The sequence below is a fragment of the Toxoplasma gondii genome, chromosome IX (assembly GCF_000006565.2).
Source record: "Toxoplasma gondii ME49 chromosome IX, whole genome shotgun sequence".
NCBI lineage: Eukaryota > Apicomplexa > Conoidasida > Eucoccidiorida > Sarcocystidae > Toxoplasma > Toxoplasma gondii.
The window spans coordinates 4418288-4440211 of NC_031477.1; the positions used below are offsets into that span (position 1 = coordinate 4418288).

The 21924-nt window shown below is 51.0% G+C and overlaps 3 protein-coding genes across 3 annotated transcripts; 1 reads left to right on the plus strand and 2 right to left on the minus strand.

Annotated features, from left to right (window-relative positions):
• Nucleotides 1-91: 91 nt before the first annotated feature.
• Nucleotides 92-15066, minus strand: TGME49_291950 (RNA recognition motif-containing protein). The gene is made up of 16 exons (XM_018782151.1): nt 13627-15066; nt 12818-13220; nt 11764-11834; nt 10661-10769; nt 9485-9586; nt 8579-8650; nt 7452-7545; nt 6556-6653; nt 6163-6210; nt 5576-5675; nt 4892-5000; nt 4586-4624; nt 3919-3970; nt 2953-3142; nt 2421-2486; nt 92-1736 (listed from the first exon to the last, which is right to left on the minus strand). Exons 1-16 carry the CDS (start codon nt 13713-13715, stop codon nt 1201-1203), a joined length of 2178 nt encoding a protein of 725 aa, XP_018636475.1. The 5' UTR covers nt 13716-15066; the 3' UTR covers nt 92-1200.
• Nucleotides 15067-15731: 665 nt separating this feature from the next.
• ROP40 (rhoptry kinase family protein ROP40 (incomplete catalytic triad)) lies at nt 15732-20311 on the plus strand. The gene is made up of 3 exons (XM_018782152.1): nt 15732-16771; nt 18087-18142; nt 18285-20311. Exons 1-3 carry the CDS (start codon nt 16744-16746, stop codon nt 19776-19778), a joined length of 1578 nt encoding a protein of 525 aa, XP_018636476.1. The 5' UTR covers nt 15732-16743; the 3' UTR covers nt 19779-20311.
• A 1115-nt stretch (nt 20312-21426) lies between these two features.
• Nucleotides 21427-21886, minus strand: TGME49_291970 (hypothetical protein; the record flags this gene model as incomplete). Its single annotated transcript, XM_002368498.1, has 1 exon — nt 21427-21886. The coding sequence occupies exon 1, from the start codon at nt 21808-21810 to the stop codon at nt 21427-21429; it is 384 nt and encodes a 127-aa protein (XP_002368539.1). The 5' UTR covers nt 21811-21886.
• Between the last annotated feature and the right edge of the window lie 38 nt (nt 21887-21924).

Here is a 21924-nt window from a genome sequence, read left to right on the forward strand (position 1 = left end):
CTCCAGACTAAAGAGTCACTGCAGAGTCGGGATGAAAGGGGGGGTCAAACTAAATTCAGGAGAGCGGCACTGAAGCAGACCACCGCTTATTCGCCTATTGATTTACACTCGCTGTTCCACAGAGCTGGAACAACCGACGGAGTCCGGTCTAGAGACAGGAAGGATGCAATGAGAATCCACTACGCATGCTAGATACAAGAAGCGGGAGGGGTCGAAACGTGTGAAAAGGAGTATAAATATAAATATACATCCTTCGTCTGTGATACGCACTAAGCAACAGCCTCCAGCGCGGACGAGGTTGCGGTTCACTGTTGACGCAGAGAACTCATTCGACTGCGAAGTCCCAACCGGACGTGTCGAGCACCCATGAGGAAACGAACGACGGCAGCGAACACCGTGTCTGCAGAGGATGACACACTGTGTGTGCCTCGAGAGCTCTGTGTAAGAAGTGAGGAGGCGGCGAATCACAGTGGGCTTCCTTTCCACGCTCCATTGTTTATGTGGATTGCTGCATGCAGGCGAATAGCATAGCCAGTATTTCTGACACGAAAGAAACCAATTCAAGCCCTGGCCCCCGACGTGTCGAACGTCTCAAACAAGACTGCACTGAAGGACTTTGCTTCCAACCCACGACGATGTACTGAAACGAAGAAAGCCGGAAAATAACAGTAGAACATGCGCAAGAAAGAACTGTCAACGCCCTGGCGTGGCCCTGCTAAGCGCTCCCGGACTTCGACTCCTCGGTTTGCTTTACCTTCATATAGCATAAAGAAATGCCTTCTGCACAATCTCCGAATCCCTCAGAATTCGAAGGGTCCACTGCAATACGGCGACTGACGGTGTTGCCCCCTACTCGGCAAAAAGGCAGAACCGCCTGTCTGCCCCCGTCGTGTCAGGCGAATGCCTTTTTCCAGAAATATTTCTTCACTGTGCTGCTCTGAAACCCCGCTCACCAATACAGTCGTACAGATGCAAGAAAACCTTGTTACACATTTTCACGTGTCTCTCCCACACAGTGTATACATAGAGAAGCGTTTGTTCCTCTCTGTGTAAACTATCTGCATGCGTGCGTTTGTTGGCAGGTGCGTTGCCGACGCACCTGCGGACAAAGTGCCACGCGTTTCCTTTCGGTTTTACGCGATTTCTCTTTGTGTTCCCCCAGTCCTACACGACAATCCTCACCTGAAGGATTACGCGCACCTATCCATGTTTTTCCTCCCCCTTTGTATCTCCCGCGGCCGCACCACCACCAGTACCCGACCCGCTGTTTGTGTCAGTGTCCTGTTGGACTTCTGTGCCGGCAGTTGCCGTTTTTTCTTGCACGTCTTCTGTTTCGCTCGTTGTCTGCCCGTGACTGCCTTCGATTTGCGGAGACCGGCCCGACTGTGGCTTCGATTCAGACTCACTCTGGCCGTTTGCTTGGCCGTTTTGCTGGCTGCTTGCTACAGCCAACCCCGCCGCTGGCGAACCCGAACCGAACAAAAAGGCAGCCACTGCCGCTGAGCCTGCAGCGGCGGCTTCCGCTGGACTCCGCGAGACATGTTCAGAAGCAGGTACTGGCGTGGTGTTTTTGCCGCTTTCCTCGGCACGGCCTGCACCAGATGAGACTTGCTCCCGCTTCACCTCCTGAGCTTCGGAGGAGTCTTTGGGTGTAGTGACACCCGAAGCGGAGGGACGCGTCTTCACAGGAACTGCCGTGCTCCCCCCTGCTTCTTGGATGATGCGAAGGACTGCCGCTGGGGAAACACGAACGAAACACAAATGAGACAAAGGAAAATGAGTAGAAACACAATGAGAGGAAGCAAAACTAAGCACGCTTACACTCCCACGCCATCCACACCGCAGCACCGGAGAGGCTTCACCTCCATCTGGGACTGGCGCAGAGGAAACCCAAATCACCATCGCACCGTCCTAACCGCGCACTTGCCTAGGCTGTTTCTTTCCAGGAGATAGGGAGAAAAACTCTTTCGTACCCGAACCCGTTCCGGCGGACATAGAAATCTAACCACTGAAGAAAATGCAGGTGCACAAGAATGCACCAGAAGGACTGTGCACGCGCAGAAATGTGCAGCAAAGGAAGCAGGCGCACCGCGGTAGACACGCTGACGACGCGGCGACGCGTCGACACAATCCGGTCACATTCCACTCAGTTTACTGAGATCGAGTTTCATCTTAGGTGCGCAGATGGAAATACGTAATCCATGTGTGGATGAACCTGCTTGAGGCCTCACTTCAAGCTTCGTACTCCTTCGTTTACAGCTTGTACCGCTACATTCAGCACCTTAGCGCTACTTTCGAGAACTGTATGCGTTCATACTGGCGTACTCAAATCAGTGGCTGCTTCAGAGAGAAGGGTCGCCTACCCCTTTTGAGTATAAAGTGGACTAGCCGGCTTCATTCTGTGACTTCAAGTTTCTCACCTTTCTTCATCGCAGCTGATGGCTCCGCAAAAACCACACTGAGGGACCTGCCGTCGTACGTGCTTCCTGCGACACGAAAAAAAAACATCAGTCCGTGCAGACGCGAGACAGAAGCATGAAAAGGTCACCCGCCTACGGTTGGATGCCTGTGCAACTCTCACTCCCCAAGCTCCGCTGGGAAGTCATACATCCAGCTCGCTACACATTCATCACCGTCGCCATATAAATACATATTTGCCATCTTACATACAGACAGCAATATATGCATGCATGTATTGCGCGTGCGTACAGATATGTATGCGTCACCACAAGTATGAGTAAACAATGGTTCGCTGCTAGATAGATCTGCACTACGGCCGACAAAAAATGAGCAACGAAGCATGCAGACGTCAAGAAGCACGACGGATAGACAAACACGAATCGCACTGTTACAGACCGCCACGCAGGTGCAGGGACACAACGAAATCTCCTGAAACACACGCGTGTCTCCTGATATCTACACAGCCCGGTTGCATGCATGCGCATTTCGCACCTTGAATGCCACTCATCGCCTGAATAGCAGAGTCGACGTCTCGGAACTCGACAAGGACGGGAACGCCCTCTCCCTTCGCTGCAGCGGAAGTCGCGAGATGCTCTAAAACGTCGATGAAAAGAATTTCTCCGTACGGGCTGGCACGCATTCGAGCCTCCGACGCAGCTGCCTCGCGCAGCAGAACGGGCACCTGAGAATGGACATCGGAAAAGTCAGGGAGGCAGATGAAACGAGAGGAAGAACCTTAAAGACTGATAGTTTGTTCTTGAAAATGTGTAAGAATTAAGAAAAACAACATCTTCTTCAAAAGAAAAGAGGCATGCAGTTAGTAGTATTTCTAGCAGAGTTCTGCCGTGAGAGACTCAGAAACGGCGTCTCTCCTCTGACAAATTCTCAGGTGTACGATGTTGGCCCTTCATCCGACTTTTCTCGATCTTCTCGGTGGAAAAACGAGGCACAGCGCAGCCCGGGGCACACGGCGAGGCACCAGACAGAACACGGAACACAATCCGAACTTCATGCACCACGAAAAACAAAAGATACGAGGCAAAACGGATGCAGGTGTGTAGGGACAAGGCTTCCGGCATTGAAACAGCAAACAAAGGAACAAGAGAAGAGCGGAGACTACCGAAGAGAAGGAGCGCGCAAAGCGAGGGGCGTGACACGGAGGACCGCACGAGCAAAGAAGAGAAGGTCCGTAATAGACGAACGCGACTCGAGGCGGAGAAGTCTCCATCTTTTCGGTGAAAGGTGGCAGAGAAAACAAGGAAAGAAAATGGGCAGCACCACAAACCAAACAACAAACAACGGGAAAGGGCAGAAAGGTAGAAAGTTGGTACGCGCGCACTCTACCAGAGAGCCCCTTGGTGAAGCCCCAGAAGACGCAGAGAAGGCAACCGTGTAGACACAGGCTGTGAAAAGCCTGCGTGAACCGTGTTGTTCGTTGCCGTGGGAGAGACAGCTCACCAAAGGCAGAGGCGGCAACATATTGTGGATGGCAATAACTTTGCTCAGAGTTCTGCAAAACCAACCGAACAACACACGAAACGGAACGTGCTGTTGCGACAGAGAGCCTTGGAAGACACTACCACGAAACCCGCGAAATGTTTAGCTGAGCCATGTCACACGAGGAGTGTGAACGTTTCCACCCACGACCTTATTGAGATAAAAAAACTCTATCGGCCATGCAGACAGACACCAGCACAAAGACTCGCACAGTGCTGCCGCCGACTTCCGCAAACACGAAATGTACATGTCAGACCCGCTTATCTTCTTAGACTTCTTCGCCTTCGTTTTCTATGAAGATTCAGACAGGTTTCACACGGTGGATTCTCGCGCCCGCTTGGAGCACCTGGGATTCTAACTACATGCCACTCCGTTTCGAGTCTCTGCGTCGCTTCGGAAAGAAGTCCGCAGAACAGGCATGGAGGAGAACTGCCACCGGAAGGAGAGACGAGGCGCGAGAGTCGACACGAAGGCGCTTGCGAAAGTGTGGCAAAGACACAAGAGTTACACAAACACACAGAGATCTCGACAAACGTCCGCGCTCACAGAGCTGAAGTCACTCGACTGGAGAAAGACAAAAGAGCAGAGAGTGACGCTTGTCGTTTCTGTCGAGGCGAAGCGCACTCACATCGTCGCAGACTTTGCAGGAAGGCGTTCACCAACTTCGCTATACAAAAAGAACGCCGGGACAGGAGTGGCGAGAGATTGAAATTCCAGTCCTCAACAGAAGAAAGAAACGCAGCAGTAGCAGGAAACAGAGAAACGAGACAACATGCGGAAAACGAGACAATTCATGCACCAACAGCCGATTCTCAGGTGACGCCAAGAACAGCAGCGATGACACGCAGCACAGGATAGCCGCCCTAGTTCCGGGAGTGACTGGAGAAAAAGAAAATTGACACCTCCACGAGAAGCTATTCTCTGTCGCCCTTACCCAACAATCGAAGGAGCAGCAGGAGCCGGGGAACCAGCGGCGCTGCCGTCAGCCCCGGCCTTCATTTGCCCATGGGGCATGGCTCGTCGAACTTGCAAGACCCGATCGGCTGAAAAAGCGAAACGGCGAGAAGAAGCGAGACAGAACGGCACTTTGCATCATTGCAGACGTCCACCGGAAGTTCCCTGACTGTGGTAGGAGACGGAAAAGAGCTAAACTGTGAAATCTGCACAACCGAAATGCCGTTAAGACGAATGGAAGTGTCGAAGTACAGCCACATATGTTTCCATCTCTCGAGCTCTCTCGTGGTGTCTGCATGCGAATCACAGCACCCACGAATGTACATGCTTCATCTCTTTGGTTGTACTTTGTATCTCTCGCTCTCTTCTACCTCTCCATCTATCAACGTGCACGCAGCTCTGGAAACCCTCGTGCGTATGTAGATCTATTCACACTTGAAGACATGTCGACAGACAACCCAGTTCCATGAGACGACATTGAGGACATTCGCGCCGGGTAGAAGCGAGTTGACACCATTTTCTTTTTCCTACTCCACCCCGAGACCGTTGCCCCGCACTGATGTAGCCTGGCAAATCGCATCAGCAAAGCCTAGGACTGTATTAGACACAAGACGGCCTCGAAAGCGCTGTTACCCACGACTTTCGAGGACCCCTGGAGACGCACCGATGCGCATGTTGTTCAGTCCAGCGACGGCGACGTCTGTCACATTTGGGTCGAGGTATTCACAGAATGCAAAGCCTTTGCAGTCTCCTCGCTGCTGGTCCTGAGGACACACATCGCAGGAGAAAAAGTGACGCACTGCCGCTACCGCCAAAACTCCGACAAGCAGAAGACGTAAAAAGGCGTAGCAGACACTCTCAGACAGCAGTGGCGATAAAGCTCTCGGTAGCGCATCTCAAATAACCGAGGCCCGATTCAGTATCAACTCAGTTCAGGGTCACCACCCAGCAAGCACCTGGTTGTCTGTGTCTCTGCAAAGAGGATGAAAGCCTTGACAAAAAGAGACCAAGGACAAGAGACTCCGCCGACAACACGCGCGACCTTCCAGTTCTCTGCTGGCTCGTGGACACAGCCAATGGAGGCAAAGACGAAGGGGAGAGTGAAGTCGCGACGAGCGAGGTGAGAAGAGAGAGAGGGGAGAACCGAGAGAAGAGAGAAAGGGGAGAAGAGAGAGAAGAGAGAATGAGATAAAGACCGGACAGGAAAAAGATAAAGAGAGACAAAGAACAAGACGTCGTGAGGAGACTGACCTTGACAACGTGCAGCGCGCGGAGTTGACCAAAGGCCTCCAACAGTTGCTGAGCAGACAGCGAGGAAAAATAAAAGAACGCGTGAGACGAGAAGAGAAACAAAGACACACGAGGGAAAGTGAGGAAACCGACGAAGATACATATCGAAGGTCAGAAAAAGCAGGGCGACGCCAGAAGTGATGGAACTCCCTTGAATTGTAGGGACCGACTGAAAGCAACGGAGATGTCGGAAATGAAGAAACAAAAGTGTTTTCTCAGTCTGTCTCGCCTTCGCAATCTGGTATTCGCGTTTTCTTGCTTTCTTCCTTCTCTGGCGTCTGCCTGCATCTCTCTCTCAGCTCTCTGCTTTCGATCTTTTCGCTGCTTTCTTCTCTTCTCTCTCGCGTGCCTTACCTTGCACCCTTGCTCCGTGATGCTGTGAGGCAGGCCGCCAATGAAAATTTTGTGCGGACTATCGGGGACGGTGGTGGAGACAATGCCCAGAGCGCCAGCTGCGCGCACGGAGAGAATCCGCGAAACAGGCAATTGCAAAGGAAGTGCAACCTACAATTTCTGTTTCCGAACACGGGAACTGAAACCCGTGTCAGGCTCGACAATTTGCTGTGTTTCGCCGGATCTGAAATACTTTGAGCGCCTCAGTGTCTAAGCCAGATGACGCTGGTCATGTGAGAGGAACCGGAGGGGGGCAAAACTGTAGACTCAAAGCGACAGGACACGAGCAAGAGCGAGAACCGAGGACCAGAAGAACCCCAGACGAATAGTGGAAGCGAGGGACGCGCCACAAGAGAGAGAAGAGAAAGGTGTACAGAAGAGGAAGAAAGAATGCCAGGAGCAAGGAAATCACAGGAGAGAAACAGGAGGAAAGCTGCGTAGACGCACGACTCGACGGGTACGCAGAACCAGTTGGAAAGACCACGAGGCACACGTTTCAGCGCTCACCAGAAGGAGGCTGAGAGCGGAAAGGCGAAGGTGGCATAGAGGAGAAGGGCAACAAGGAAGCCAAATTAACGTTGAGAGAAGAAAAGACAATCGGCAAACCCACGACCCCCAGATGAATCGACAACTGCTTGTTTCTCCGTTTTTCGACAAGGACACTGCTATTACTTGTGCGAGAACACGAAACGCACTACCAGACGCAGAAGCATCCCTAGGCGGCAGTTCAGTTCCTTCCTATTCCCCTCTGTGCTGTCTCACTCGTCCTTTTTCTCTTCTTTTCTCTTGCCTTTCTCCCCACTCTTGCTGTTCACCCCAAAGTCTCTTCTTTGTCCTTCTTGTGTGTCTCCTCTTACCAATGAGAGAGCTCTCTGCAGGCGACGCTGGCGTCGCTGCTTGACTCGGCGGCGGAACGGCGAAACCAGTCATGCTGCCCAGGCGAGCACGTTCCTGGAATTCGAAGACAGTCCTTCCAAATTTTTACATTTTCTTTGAGGGGGAACATCTACATGAACAGACGCGCGTTGAGGCTTTAGTTTTTATCTGTACTTCTGGGCATGCAGCTCAACAAACAAAAACAGTGTGAATATCTCATCGCTATCCACATTTCCGGGCTTGCATTTGGAAGAGTCGAAACCCTGAACTCTTCCATGCGACAGGCCCGTCTATGGCGAGGCCTACACTTCAAGAATAGAACCATTCAAAGAATGTCCTTTTATAAGGTAGTACACGGCTACAAATACAACGCAACAGAAGCACGAACGTTCCCTTTGACGTGCACATCGACGTGGAAAGGATGCAGACGATGCTTCACTCTCCTCCGTACAACCAAGGGATGACAATAGCTGCCTAAAAACAGCATGAGAGGAACAGCTCTCGACCTGGCGTGTCCATCTGCACAACGTCCGAAGACCGTCCCTGGCGTATTCTTTATCTTCTCTGTTGTTTCTGGCTTTGATTTCACCCCGCCATGACTCGCACGCTGGTTCCTTCTCCCGAGTGCCCCATCTCTCATCTCCCCTGTTTGTCTTTTTCTCTTCGACGCCTCAGCCAACAGCAGCAAAACCGAGAGCGAGCACCTCCCCCTCAGCAAGAACAGTAGCTGGCCAAGTTCTCCCTGGGTATAACTAACTGCGTGCTTAGGAGCAGACCAAAAACAGGTGCACTAACTTCTTTTCTCCTCGAAAAGAAATACATTTTTGTAACGGTCCGCTGAGGCGTGTGACTTCGTGCATCCTTCAAATCCAAACAAAAGCGTTCACTACTCGTGCTCGGAAATAGGGCCCACGCAGACAAAAAGCTGATATTCTGTTCCAGTTCACGGATTGAAGAGGTTCTCTCTCCTCTGTGCACGAAGCTTGCATTGTCCGGCAGTCGCCCTGCGTTTCCCCGCGGGTTGTTATGCCTTTTCTTTGCTTATCCCTGCGCCTCTCATCAGCATTTCTTGAACTCGCCCGTAGCACGCAAAAACGAAGCCACTTACTTCTCTGTACTGTTGCTCTGCAAGCGTCGGGTTGTAGTCTTGTGGGCGACGCAAACTCAGAGCGCAGTTTCGCTGCACAAACAGGGGAAACCAGATTTAGCAAGAAAACGAAAATCCCCGGCATTCGCACGGAAACGCGAAGTGAGAAAGCGGAGTTTTGGAGAAGAGAAAAATTCCAGCTTTTTAGGTAGAGGAGCAATGTTGGAGGTGTACTTGGGGAAAAGACAGAAGTCCAAAACATAGACACGGAACGAGAAGACACTGCATCTCTCTGAGATTCTGCTATTGACGAGAAACCACGCGGGATACCTGGCATATCGAAAGAGCAAAAGAATAACACAAGTCGACGCAAGGAGAGAAGACAGTGAGAGACGCGGCGCTGCAGCGACAGAACGAGAGCACCTAGCGACGACGGACTGAAGAGCACAGCCACGTAACGGGGACGGATAGTGGATAAAAGACAAAGAATGCACGTGTTGATACGACCGAGACAGCAAAGGCAAGACAGAGATTTCATTCGCAGTTTAAAAATTGGAGTGGCAACTTCCAGCCTGCGCTATCTATATTCTTCTGCACGACTCTCTGTCAAGGAACAGAAGGCCGACGCGAACAAAAAAAGGAAATGTATTCTCTGCGGAGCCCGACTCGAACTCTGAATCATTTCCTGAACCATCATAAACATCTAATAGAATACATCTGCATATATATATATATATACGGAGGAAAGTATATGTATGCGTGTACATATATTTGAAGAAACAGTGATATATATATATATATATACTCAATGGAGAGAAATAGATGTCTACAAAATCTACAAAATATACATGCATGCACATACATATATTCTAAGGGAATACGAACTTGAACCGTGGCTTTGGTTTTCTTCAGAGAAGGTTCGCGTACCCAAGAGACGCCGTCGAGGCCCAGCGTGAAGTTTGCCTCTTCGATGGACCGATGCTCTAGGAAGGCAAAGCGACGAGACGGATTGACGTAGACGTGCACGATCTGAGAGAAGGAGAGGACGAGAGAAAGAATAACTCGAAACACAAGCTGGAATGGATGGCGAGAGAGCGGAAGGCGAACCGCCTTGTCGAAACAAGGTAGCTGACGGTGCACCAGTGGCTGAACAAACCTGCGCAAACCGCATGCGACGAGTGAAGACTCGTTTGCACGCGCTCAGAGCCAACGCACAAAGTGAGGCATTGGAGGCGACCAGATACACGAAAACAGAAGCCGTTTCTATCGCCTACATTCCCCGGTCTCTGCTCGTTGCACTTTTGCTTTTTCTCTCCTTCCTTGCTCAACGCCCCGATGCGAAGCCGTCTGCACCGCCGCCACGTAACTGGTAATTGACTTTTGTGATACTCAGCACCTCTGATGGTCTGACGTCTTTTAAGGTTCAACACTCCTCAAGAATTTGTTTCATTCGTGCTTCGTCGCCTGTTGATTTTCCCTACTTAAGAAACCGATCGACTAGAGTGACACTCATCTGTTGTTTCACACACCCACTTGCTGTGTTGGTCCGTTAATCTAACGCGTCGCACCGCTACGGATACTTCAGTGATGCTGTGACGTCTGATCCTTCGTTCTCCCCGAGTCAAGGTGAGTCCACCGGAAGGTGGGTTGGTTCTGTATCTAATAAACACTGCCCTTCCAAGGGAAGAGGCATGTGCGCATGTATTAGCCATAGAATTACCACGGTTATCCATGTAGTAAAGACCACCGAATAAACTATAACTGTTTTAATGAGTCATTCGCAGTCTAGCCGTATAAACGCCTATACTTACACATGCATGGCTTAATCTTTAAGACAAGCATATGACTACTGGCACGATCAACCACTTAAAGATGTTTCTGAGACAGAACACCAGCCAACATCGGCCCGCTCCGTCTTCTCCATATCTGCTTTCTCCGCAAAGACGCATGCACCGACATCTCTGCATCTCTGTTTACAGATATTCACGAAGACTGACCAACAAATTTCCAAGATACAACCTTGAAAAGCTGGAACTTCTACACGAAGTGTTGAAGTCATAAAAACCATCTGACGCACTTGTTCCCTTCTACTAGGCAGCATACCGTGTCTCCGGGAACCTTCTTGGGCAAGAGTGTGGTGAGGAGTTCGTTGAAGTACTGCTGCACCTCTGCTTGCGTCACGGGGACTGGAAGATTGCCGACGTAAACTTTTCTGCAAAGAAAGGGAGACGGGGAATGTCCCTTGAAAAAAGTCAAACTTCTCCAGACCCGCGCCGAATACCCGCCAAAGAGGTGGCCCAGTCTCGCTGATACTCAGAAGAAAAGCCACAAGGGTACGAAGTAAATCCGCTAACAAACACGAAGAGCTACAAGCAGAGACAGACACAAAAAAGACACTACCACCAGATACTACAAACTCCAGCCACAAACACGAGCACGAGAGAATCGCCGTAGCCGGGTTTGTAATTTCCACGTAAAGCAAGAAAAAGAGATATCACGGAGCACGAACGCTCTCTGGCTGAGTGGCTCCGGAGGCTTCAGTTGACAATGCAGAGACACTGACAGAAAAAGCCGAAACCGGAACGACAATCACAGGAAGCGACTCTCTGGCCTTCCCAGTGAGAACGGGGCGTATATGCACCCTGACGGCCGCCCTACACTTGACGCTGATCGGAGGCGAACACGAGACAACGCCGTTGTGGACGCGCATACCATCTGCTTTCCTTCTAGCCACGACCGACCCCCCTGTCCATCTGCATTCCCAGATGAGTGTTTCAGAGTTTCGCTTGAATGGAAAACAACTGACGTCAGCGACTTTTGGCAACCGTGCAGGGAGACAAATACCACTCCCGAAGTTGTCTTTTATCAGAAGATGCTGACGACGGATGCAAAGCATCTGTCATATTTGACTGGGTTCCACACGGCGGCTTGAGAACAGCCAGAAAAGAGAAAAGACGCACAGAGCCTGACGGGTCAGGTTTTTTGACTGCGGTACAGACACTGAGGGGCGTCCACGCGTCAGGCGACAACGGGAGACACTTCTCCACAGACGCGGTTGGGCGTCGAAAAGCAAGACAGATTTAAAGTTACTTTAGTATTTAGTTTGCTGCCTTCTTGGCTTTGAGTGCATGTAAAGGGATATTGTGCAAGCTCTCCTCGCAGGCACAAGGCGAGATGCATAAATATCAAAGAGTCTTCATTTTTACCTCGCGTGCCGACTCTGCGCGCTGAGGTCCGCCCCAGCCGCAGCTGCGCCCCCCGGAGTGCCCGGTGGTCCCTGAAAAGCCGCCAGACAAACAGATAGCATGTGGTTAATCACAAAAACTCTTTGAAGATCGCTAGTGCATGCGACCCTTCAGTGTCGCAAAGTCCTCCTACAGGAGAACCGTCGCGTCGAACACGCATTTACAAGATACCGGCTGGTCGTGTACCACAGCTGCTGTGTACTCGATTCCATGTGAAGAAAACTTTTGTTTAAGGAAAAGGATCATCTAGTGACCCGTGCCATTAGACATGAATGCCATCAAACAAGAATATTTATTTTCAAGTTTTCTTATCACCTTTCCAAACCCGATGCTCTTTATGAGCTCTGTCTTTGAAAGCTTTCCCTGGCTGTCGTTTCTCTTTCTTTTAACCCGCGACCGCCCTCTCGTCTCGAACATGTTTATCGCTTCCTTCCACTCTTTTTTCCCTTCGCACCCAGCCTGCCCTTCTGTGAGGTCAAGCAAACGGTTACGTTCCAGGCGTAAGGCAGACCTTGCTGTCTCCAAAGACCATACAGAAAACATTTCTCTCGGACCAATGGCAAATCCATTATGTGTAGGAAATTAACAGCACGAATGGTACTTCTGCTGGCCAGCCTATCATTATCTCCATGGAGTGTGCGCATCTTACATCGTAGATTAGCTACTATCTTATCCTCTACAACCGGACGGATTCTGTGGTAACTCCATTGTACCATTCTCTCTTGGAAGTTCGTAACAGCAGCGAGAGAAAACCACCAGTCGGCGAGACGGGATGCGGGTCTCAGAAAAAGAATACTTTTGGACCCGAAACTTTCTCGCCGTCTCGGCACCTGAAGCTCCTCTTATAAAGAACTTGGTTGTCTGTATCTCATAACTGGAGTCATATTTAGCATCTTCAGTCCTGTCACGTCTCGGTGTACTCGAATTGAGATATATCAATCTGAACGCATAAGATCATCGACTACCACGGTATTACGGTCGCCCTTTTGAGTGCTTCAGCATTCTCGTTCCTCACCTGAATCAATTCTGCTGTCTTTAGGGCCATCTGCAGTGCCTTGGCTGCGCTGTTGGCTGCCGCCTGTCGGGCGCTGACAGCTGCTGCCGCCGCCGCGGCCGCACGCGCCACATCCACCGCATGCTCGCCTGTCCCCTGCGGCGCGCCGGCGTTGGAGCCCAACGAGCTGGTAGCCGCGGCGTCGCCCAGGAGATTCTGGGACTTCTCCAGCAGCGGCGCACTCAGAACGGAGGTGACAGCTGCAGCGCCTGCGACAAACGCCGCAGTCGGAGAACAGAGCGGAGGCGGGGTGTAGGAAGAAACAGAAGGCGAGAGAAGAGTCTGCTGAGATGCACTCCGCGCGTCTGGCGACGGCGTCAGCAACCCTGGAGACGCGAAACTCGCTGCCGTCTTCAGAGCTTTCCTGAAAAACGGAGAAAGAAAGGTCGAGAAGCAAGTGCACGTGGGATTCACGTCGGCCGGGGAGGCTGGACAAGACCTTTCAGAACGCTGGAAACCACTATACTAAGTGCACGTCACATGGCGGTCATGAAGAGGACAGGAGACGTTGAAAGCGGGGAACAAAAGCATTCAAAATGTGAACCAACAGTGCTGCATGATGTGGTAGAAAATGCCGTGCTAGTACGACAGAAGGAGATAGCTGTGGCGTTGAGGATTCCGGAGCACAGGCAACTGCTCCCTATGTTACTCGCATACATAAATCATGGCGAGATACGAAGTTACGCGTGAAGGGGCATTGGACGTGGTCGCGACATGCGGTGCCCCAGAGGCACATCCACACACTGGGTTGGATCTGCGCGTGCACTTACGACGCATTTTCTCCTTCCAAGGCAGTGGCTTTTCGCTTTTCTCCAGCCACAGGCTCTGCCCCCGCGGCGAGCGAAACTGTAGGGTCCATGGCGCCAGCTAGAAAAGTGGCAAGAGGCGAAGACGGAGACGGTGGAGAGACGGCGTGGGGAAATGCCCAAAAACCTGGACAGGCCGAGAACGAAGGGAAGGAGCTTTCCTCCAGCCTTCACTCCTTGTCAGGGTTGTTTTGTGGGGTACTCCCGCAAACGGAGAACACAGCTTAGATGGATCATACGATTGCCTTGTCGCCGCCCTTCAGAATCAGGCTTCCAAACGAGCTGAAACAGCAGGCAGGCGTTGTCTTCACACGGGGGGCCATTCCTTTCTGGAGACCAAGATGGCAGATACGCGGGAGGATAAAGAGGAAACGGAGAAAATGAAAAGCAGCAAAGGGGCAACGGAGAGAAGAAAGGCGGAAACGAAAGAACAGCGAAGGATGGAGTAACATGCAAACGGAAGGTGAAGTCGACACACAAGCGAAACGAGGAGTGATGGGTGGCGGAGAATAAAAGAGACACAACGGCACAGAGAAAGAAGGCGAAGGCGCGAGGAAGGAGCAACGTGTTGCAAAAACAGTGCAACGCAGAGCGCGAGGATGTAAAAAAGTCCAAAAGTACCGGAGAGAAGAATTCGGACTACGCAGGGGCAGAAGACAGCACCACACGGTGCTGAAGGAAACTGGACTAAACTTAGAACAACGTAAGTGGCACAAGACAAAGCAGGACGCAACGAGTGACAATCAGAGGTGGGAACTGGAACAAGGAAACAAGCTGGGGGAGCATGCACGGCATAAGTGACACTGGGGTGGTGAGAACGAAAGGAAGACAAGGGTTCCGAGCTCCCAGGTACACGACACGGTAACAACGTTGGCGTATCTTGCCTAAAACCACGGAAACACGCAGCAGAACATGGACCCCTGTACCAAAGCCCTGCTTCAGTGCGGTACGCAACTGCGAACAGAGGCCTCTACAGAAAAGCGTAAGGCGCAAGTTAAAAGGGTCAACAACGCGGCTGGGTAGAGGGCTGTAAAAGAAGAGGAACTGTTGCCGTAGCATTATTTGTGACTGTAACGCCAGGCCGGACGGAGACACGCACGAGAAAGGCAGGACGAATGGAGGATCCCCCTGTCTGCGGGAAGAAAAGACACTCGGAGCATGTACACGAGCAACTTTGTTCAGTGCCACAGAAAGCGGAAAATAACGTGGGGAAAGAAAAGCGTATACGCGAATTCCAATTTTGTCACTCGTATACGCACACGGTAGTCGAGCACTTCCACGCAGACGCTTTGGTTGCTTGAATGTATAGACAGCGTAGAATGCAGTCTCACGCCAAAACAAAGTCGAATTTTGGCCGCGTCGCTCATCGCCAGTAACGAAGAAGTGTCCCTTATTCAGGAAAATGTGATTTCGTTGCCGCTCCGATTCCGCATGCAATATGCTCGTGTTGGGCCGTGGTGTGACCTCTGCTCGCCACACGGTGCAAGCAACATGGCACCCGTTTGCGCGGCACAAAGATGGCATTCTTTGGTCTCTCATGGAAGACCAAACTTGCCACGTGAAAGCTGCAACAAAAAGCAAGTTGCGTGTTTTGACGCAGAGGGAAAGGGTGGGGAACTGTCTTACTGAGCTGAAACAGCGTCGTTTGTGGATGACTGGCACACAGGTGGACTCCTGGGTGCGAGCCACAAGGTCGGGGACGGCTGAAAACGCAGAAGTAGTGCGAAATTAACCAGAGGAACAGTTTGAGATGTGTTATAAGCTGTCCTTCACTTTCTCTTACGTCCCACGAGGGTGCACGATGCTGTTGCCTCAAGTCGCTCCAGTCTCGCTACCCAGACGTTTTTCAGTGATGTTGTCCATTAGAGGTACTACGGGTTTCAAGCGATACGCTAAACAGTTGTGATTGGGCATTTAGGGAAATTCAGCTGCACTGACATCTGGTCCTTGACGAAAATTCCGGTGTATGCCGTCGCATTCCCCACCATATCTACAGTCCACTCCTGATTTTGGCTACGGGATCGAAGTGTAGATTCCTCTGATATAAATTTTTGTCGGCTGTCTTCTTTTGGAGTGTATTCTGGGAGTTGGGCTACCGGTTTAGATCTTGAAGGTCTATTTTGGCACTCTAGTTCCCAGTGCTAATCTGTACGGAATACTTCGGTCTGGTCGCAGGCGTGTTACTGGGCACCACAGACCGTTCTCTGCTGCTTGAGGTACTTAGTGTAGAAATGAATGTATGCAATCTGGCTGTTGCATCATGTTGTGCACAGCGACAGGTGGACACCATCACTAGGTGACGATAAAAAGATGCATTAGCTCTAATGCGTACAGAAGAACCCCGAAAACTTGCAGTGCTGGATAAGGGTTTGGCATTTCTCCCTGAGAGAGAGCATGGAGGCCATGGCATTTTGCTCGCATATTCAACCGATTCAAACAAAAAAAAAACGGAACGATCGAGGGCTGCAGTGCTCTCCCTCTCCTCGTATTCCTTTCATGGGGAAGCCGGCGTCCAGCAACTTAGGAAATGGCTTGAACAAGACGGAAACAGTGACACCCGAGGTCTTTCTCATAGTCAATCTGTACCGTACACGCTCCCGGGCAGACCTGTCTGGCTCCACAGTGTGGAAATACAAATATCCGTCGCTCTACATGGGGCCGGACAGTTGTGTCTTATTTCAAAGAGTAGTTCAGTTGACTTAAACACCGATCCGGGCAGTGCAGATGTGTCTTGAACACAAGGTGTACTTCCGAACGTAGTGAAAACCCCGGCAACAGTGCGTTCAGCAACAAGGGGGCCAATTACATGACTCGCTGCAGGCACTGCAAACGATACTTTGAAAGCGTCGTGCACCGCACTGCGGTTTGCCCTTCACGAGGTGGCTGTAAAGTGTACAGCTGTAAGGGAGGCAAGGACGAGGAACAACTTCTGGAGATATGTGGTTTATGTGGTAGCTGATAGGGTCACACAGACGGGTGCGTTCGGAGAGGTGTTTACCTTCTAGTTCAACGAGACAGAATTCACTCTCGTGCTGCTGCCCGGCGCTTCTGTCACTTGTCCCGTTGGAGAGACCTTGGCGCATGACACCGTCGACTTGCTGCTTTGGAGGTAAACGGCAAGATCAACGTACATGGTAGCAATTTCTTCCAATAATCCTCTTGATTTCTCCCACAATGACTATCACCGTTTTCGCCCGGAAATGCAGAGAAATAATCGCGTTGCAACTCTTTCAAAGGCGTGCTCTGCAGGAGGTCCTGTCCCCGGGGGCAATCACCAACATGCATCACGCATCCCCAGCTGCGGGGACGACAGTAAACGAAATCCTGTCCTGCGATGATGCAGGTTTCAGAACAAAAACCAACACGGGGGAATCGCACACGGGAACATGTTACGCGCACGATACGGCGATCGATGCCTCGCCTGTTTTGCGTTTCGTAACTTCTACCCCCTGTGTCCTCAAGATGTTACATAACACAGAAAAAGACTTGATGTGGGGTGTCGAACTGATTCAGAACTGCGTTCGCTGTTGTCAGCTCAGGGGGAGAACACGAGAGAGCTCAAGCGACTGACGGTTAAACTGCAGCAGAGGCATTACAGGCAGTTGTGACACAACGGTCACAACTCGGGGTTGCTCAACGGCGACTGGTCCCTCGCAAGATACTCCACCAAAAACACAACTGCCTTCATTCTACTGCCTTTCCTGACAGTCAGCCATGTGATAACTAAGCAAGCTGCCTGATTACTCTCAAACAGGTACCCGTTCGTCTGTCTTGCAAAGTATCTTGGTGCATAGTGCTATGTGCAGGTCTCTCAAATGCGACCCTCCACGTAGCTACCTGTATACGTTTTCTTGAATGGTGCTACAGAATGAATCATTTAATTCAGCTTGGTTGTTGAGCAGTGGAGGTGTCTATGTACCTGGTTTATCGAGGCTATCAAAATCCCCCGGTACGGGAATTCGTCGCATGTCAAAAGTCTCAAAATACTGCTCGGTGTGATGAGCTGTCTTGATGGTGCCACACGTCAACTAGCGGCTGCTGCTGAGCCCAAACGGTACTGACTTTATCATATCGGATGCCTAACGTCGACCGCCATCTGTGATAGTACCTGTTCTTGGATCCTGACTTTGCAAATACTAGCACCCTCCATTGTGAACACTTCGTAGGTCTACAGGCCGATGCCAACCACCGCAAGAAGAGGATGTAGTTAGGGCGTTCTTGAAAATATCGCGGCTGACTGCTGCCCCTGTTCAGCATTTCGGTGTCGCAAAAGTACTCTGCACCGCTAGGCGGTTTCAAACCAGCCGCAGATAGCTTTTGTGCGCTGATGCACTCAGCAATTTGCAGATTACAGGGTCTTGATACTACCCTTTTTTCTGTGCAATACAGCATTGTCAGATCCATCTGCTTTTGTTTGTGTACAGTTTTGTTTCAGAGCTTTAGGGGTAATTCCGCGTCTGCGTCCGAGGAGTCATGTCTTGTAAGATTCCGCCTAGCCAGACACGAAACCAAAAGCTTACCCCGCATCGAGTGCGTGGCATCCTTGATTGTGCAAAATGACTCAAACTCTGTGTTTTTTTATCTTTACAATAGAATGCCTGGTGCTTGTTTTAATCTTTCAGGGGGGGGGCCACCCTGACGGGACTACCGCAACCGTTTTCCGACCGAAGACCTTCCAGGCACTGGGGCTCGCCACGGATTCTGACAGTGAGCCAGAGGGAAGGGGCGGTTACCAACGACTGACAGAGTCGACTCGGCGAAAGAAGAAAGCGACTGGACGCATTGCCTCTCTCTTTGGCCGAGGCAGAGGCAAAGGGGATGAGGAGGCATCAGGCGATGAAGGCGCCAGCGGAGGAAAAGAACAGCCACTCGGTCCCCCCTCTGGTATTCCACGGCGCCGTCGGTTCTGGCAGAAAGAACACGTGGAGCCCGAGGATGCAGTGGTAAGGGCGTTTCGCAGGTTCTTGAAATACAGAGTATTGGATGTGGAAACCATAGAGGGAGCTCCCTCACAGTTGGATCGATCGTCTTGGACGCCTTCACCGCCGTTCTTTCAGCCAGGAGAGGGGTCGTCGAAAGCCGTCGAGTATTTCGTCAAACAGCAGACACCAGCGTTAACTGACGAGATGCATAAACTATTGGAAGTTGTCGACCCAGTTATGCCTCCCGGCAGGCCGCTTCAGATGTCGAGTCCGTCCTCGAAACGAACCACCCACTTCGAAAGGGGCCCCATGCTGAGGACAGATTTCTTTGCACTGACAGTTGACCACCAGCCTTTCAATATGAGGATATTCCCGTTGCCTGGCGGATTCGAAGGGGAACAGAAGGTGGAACAATACAAAAAAGTTATGCTAAATGAACAGAAGGTTTTAAGCATATTTGGTGTTGCGGATGGTAAGAAAGTCAGCAATGCCTATCACTGTTATCTTCCAGTCGAAGAAGTCTTTTTTGGAAAGGGACAGCAGGTGATCTCACTTGGTCCAAGCTTAAAAATGCCCAGTGTTGTTTTTCTGTACCCGAGCGCAAGCGCGACGCTCGGTCAAGTCGCTGAGGCGATAAAACTAGCAGCTCAACAGCAGGGAACTGCACTTGTCGCTCAGGCTGCCCAGCTGCACATTACACTGCAACTCATCAAGTTGGTCGCGATCACCACCTCAAAAGGGATCCTGCTAAGAAGGCTCTCACTTGAAAATTTCCTTTTGAGGGGGGATGGGGTGGTTTTTTTGAGTGGCTTTTCTGAACTCGTAAACGAAAAGGAAATTTTTTACGAAACAGAGGATGGGACCCTTGTTACACAGCCACCGACGCGGACTTCCCGCGGAAGACGTTTCACCCCTGCAGACAACAGCTGTGATTTAGGACTTGTCATCTTTAGTTTGTGGTGCAACGGTTCGCCTCCTGAGAGAGAGCCAAGTGGATGGGTCAACCTGGATTTCTCGAGTTGCGAGTCAGAGGTGCCGGTGCTTGTCCAGCAAATAATTTGCGGGTTGTGCAGGGCCCACGGCTACCCTCCTCAGAACGCTTTCCAAACCCTTGGGAGTCACGAGTTTAAACAACTGAGGCAATTGTACCGAGACGTGGAACAACGTGCTGAGGTACATTTATTAGTGGAATGACATCATTAGCTCAGGACTGTTGGTTCATTGACCCCCCGTGAGGCGCGTTGGTGTAGTCGCGAAACATGTCGCGGATGGTCAGAGAATGACTGTGAACGGCAAAAACGCATTTGTACCTCTGTGAACGCGGGTTTTGCTCGGTCTGGGGTTGTTTGTCCTTCGCCTCAGATACTGCCTTGACTGCACACGATGTGCAGTAGTTCTATTCATGCAGGTGGACAGCAAAGTGATTCGACACACCACGCACTTGCCAAGTAACTCCCTGGTTCGTACCACCGGTTTTGAGTGTGACTGCTGCAACGGCCGAGTGTATCTTTTTTTTCGACGACTCATCGTTTCGTTCGGCAATGCTTGTGGTTCATTCCGCACCGGCGACTTAGTAGCCTGCATAGAGAGAGGTTTAGTACCATGTTGATTGTCACTTACAATCATAAACCGTTAAGGCAGTGAGTTAGGATGTCTGTATCATGAATTGAATTAACCATTCCAAAACTCTAAATTGTTGATAAGGACTCGTCGTACGTCGTTGACCATCTTTTCGGTGCCAGTGACTCACAGTTGCTGGCTCGAACAGTGACGTTAGCGCCCGTAGCAATGAGCAAGAAACTTGTGGGCAAACGAATGGTGCGGATAAGAGCGTCGTCCCACTGGTGTCTGTATAGTGCCAGCCAGAGCTGTCTCATATGTTTTGTCAGGAAGGATGAGCAACACACACGCGAGTTTGCGCCGCAGTAAGTGCTACATGGTGCAGGATCAAGATACACCGCGTAGTAGGTGACCGATGTTACGCGGGAAAATCAAACGGTAAACCGTGTAGCTGACAAAGCACCATGGAAACGTTCCAATATTACTGCTGCATCAAACCTTTCCCACTGAATTGAGCATCTGCAAAGCCTTCTGCATGATGTCGCACACGGATCTCTGACTTCCGGAGAGGAACCGGGCACAGACATGCTATCATTGTTTGGGCTGCATTTCTTTATCGCTGAGTTTCCCTCAGAAAACCACGAACGGACAGAGAGGGACGAGATACTGTAGAGCGGCTTTTCTCTGGGGTAACCGGTGCCAGAAGGACGAGTCCCCTAGTCGTCAGACACGGCGATCACCCCCATCGGACCGCGTGTCACAGTTCAAATCCATAAGAATCCCAGGATAACACCTACACCCTGCAGGAATAGATATCACGCTTAACGTTGCTTGGACAGTAGCAACTCTACCTTATAAGATGCCAGACGCTTGTGTAATCGCTCCACCGTGGTGTTTCAAACTGGTGACAGCTCTTTTTGTGTAAACTGCTTGGAAAAAAGAATGTCAAGGGCGGCTTTTGGGTATCTCAGCTGTAGCAGGAAGTGCAAGAAACGTTTCAACGCGAGGAGAGGTGCTTTGCTCATCAACACCAGCAGTATGCAACTGACCAGGAACAGTTCACCTCGCGCAGAATGTCCGAGAATGGACAATGCACTTGATGAACACATCACATCAGCTGGCACCGCAACTGTCGACTCGTGCAGGATGCAGAACGAGTCAGTGGTGTACGTGCGACGCATCTGTGCCCGTCTCCGTAATGCCTCTTCATCCCGTGCCGCAGCTGACTCTGTGTAGCATCTTCCGTGACCAAAACCAGATATGCGTCGCGTTCTATTGGTGTCTACGAAAAGGGTTCCAACTGACTGTAGCAAAAAGCGTTGAGATGCGTTTTTGAGCTCTGTATGGCAACTGGTGCGGTGAACGAGCCAGGTTTCGACAAATAAGAAATCGCTTGCCTTGCTGCCGCTACACACAGATGAATGAGGAAACCCGAGGAATCCGCGTGCTGCTGCCGAAAGTTCGCACTATCAGGTCGAGCACTCTGGCAGAAACTTCCGTGCTGCAGGTTGCGAACATTCACTGCGGACTGCACTTCGACTGGTGCCTGAGCAATAGATCTTTCAGACAAGAAGCCCCCAAACAGACACACTTTTGGGTAGCGGATAGAATATGTACTGTTTACGGCACCGCATGTGAACACGTGAACATGCCTGCGTACATACATATATATATGTATGCAGAGGTATATATATCTGCGGATGCAAGACAAAGAAGTACGACCCCCGCTTGCTGTTGTATTGCCCCACTGGTTGTAATCTCCGCGGGGAGAAAAGCAGGG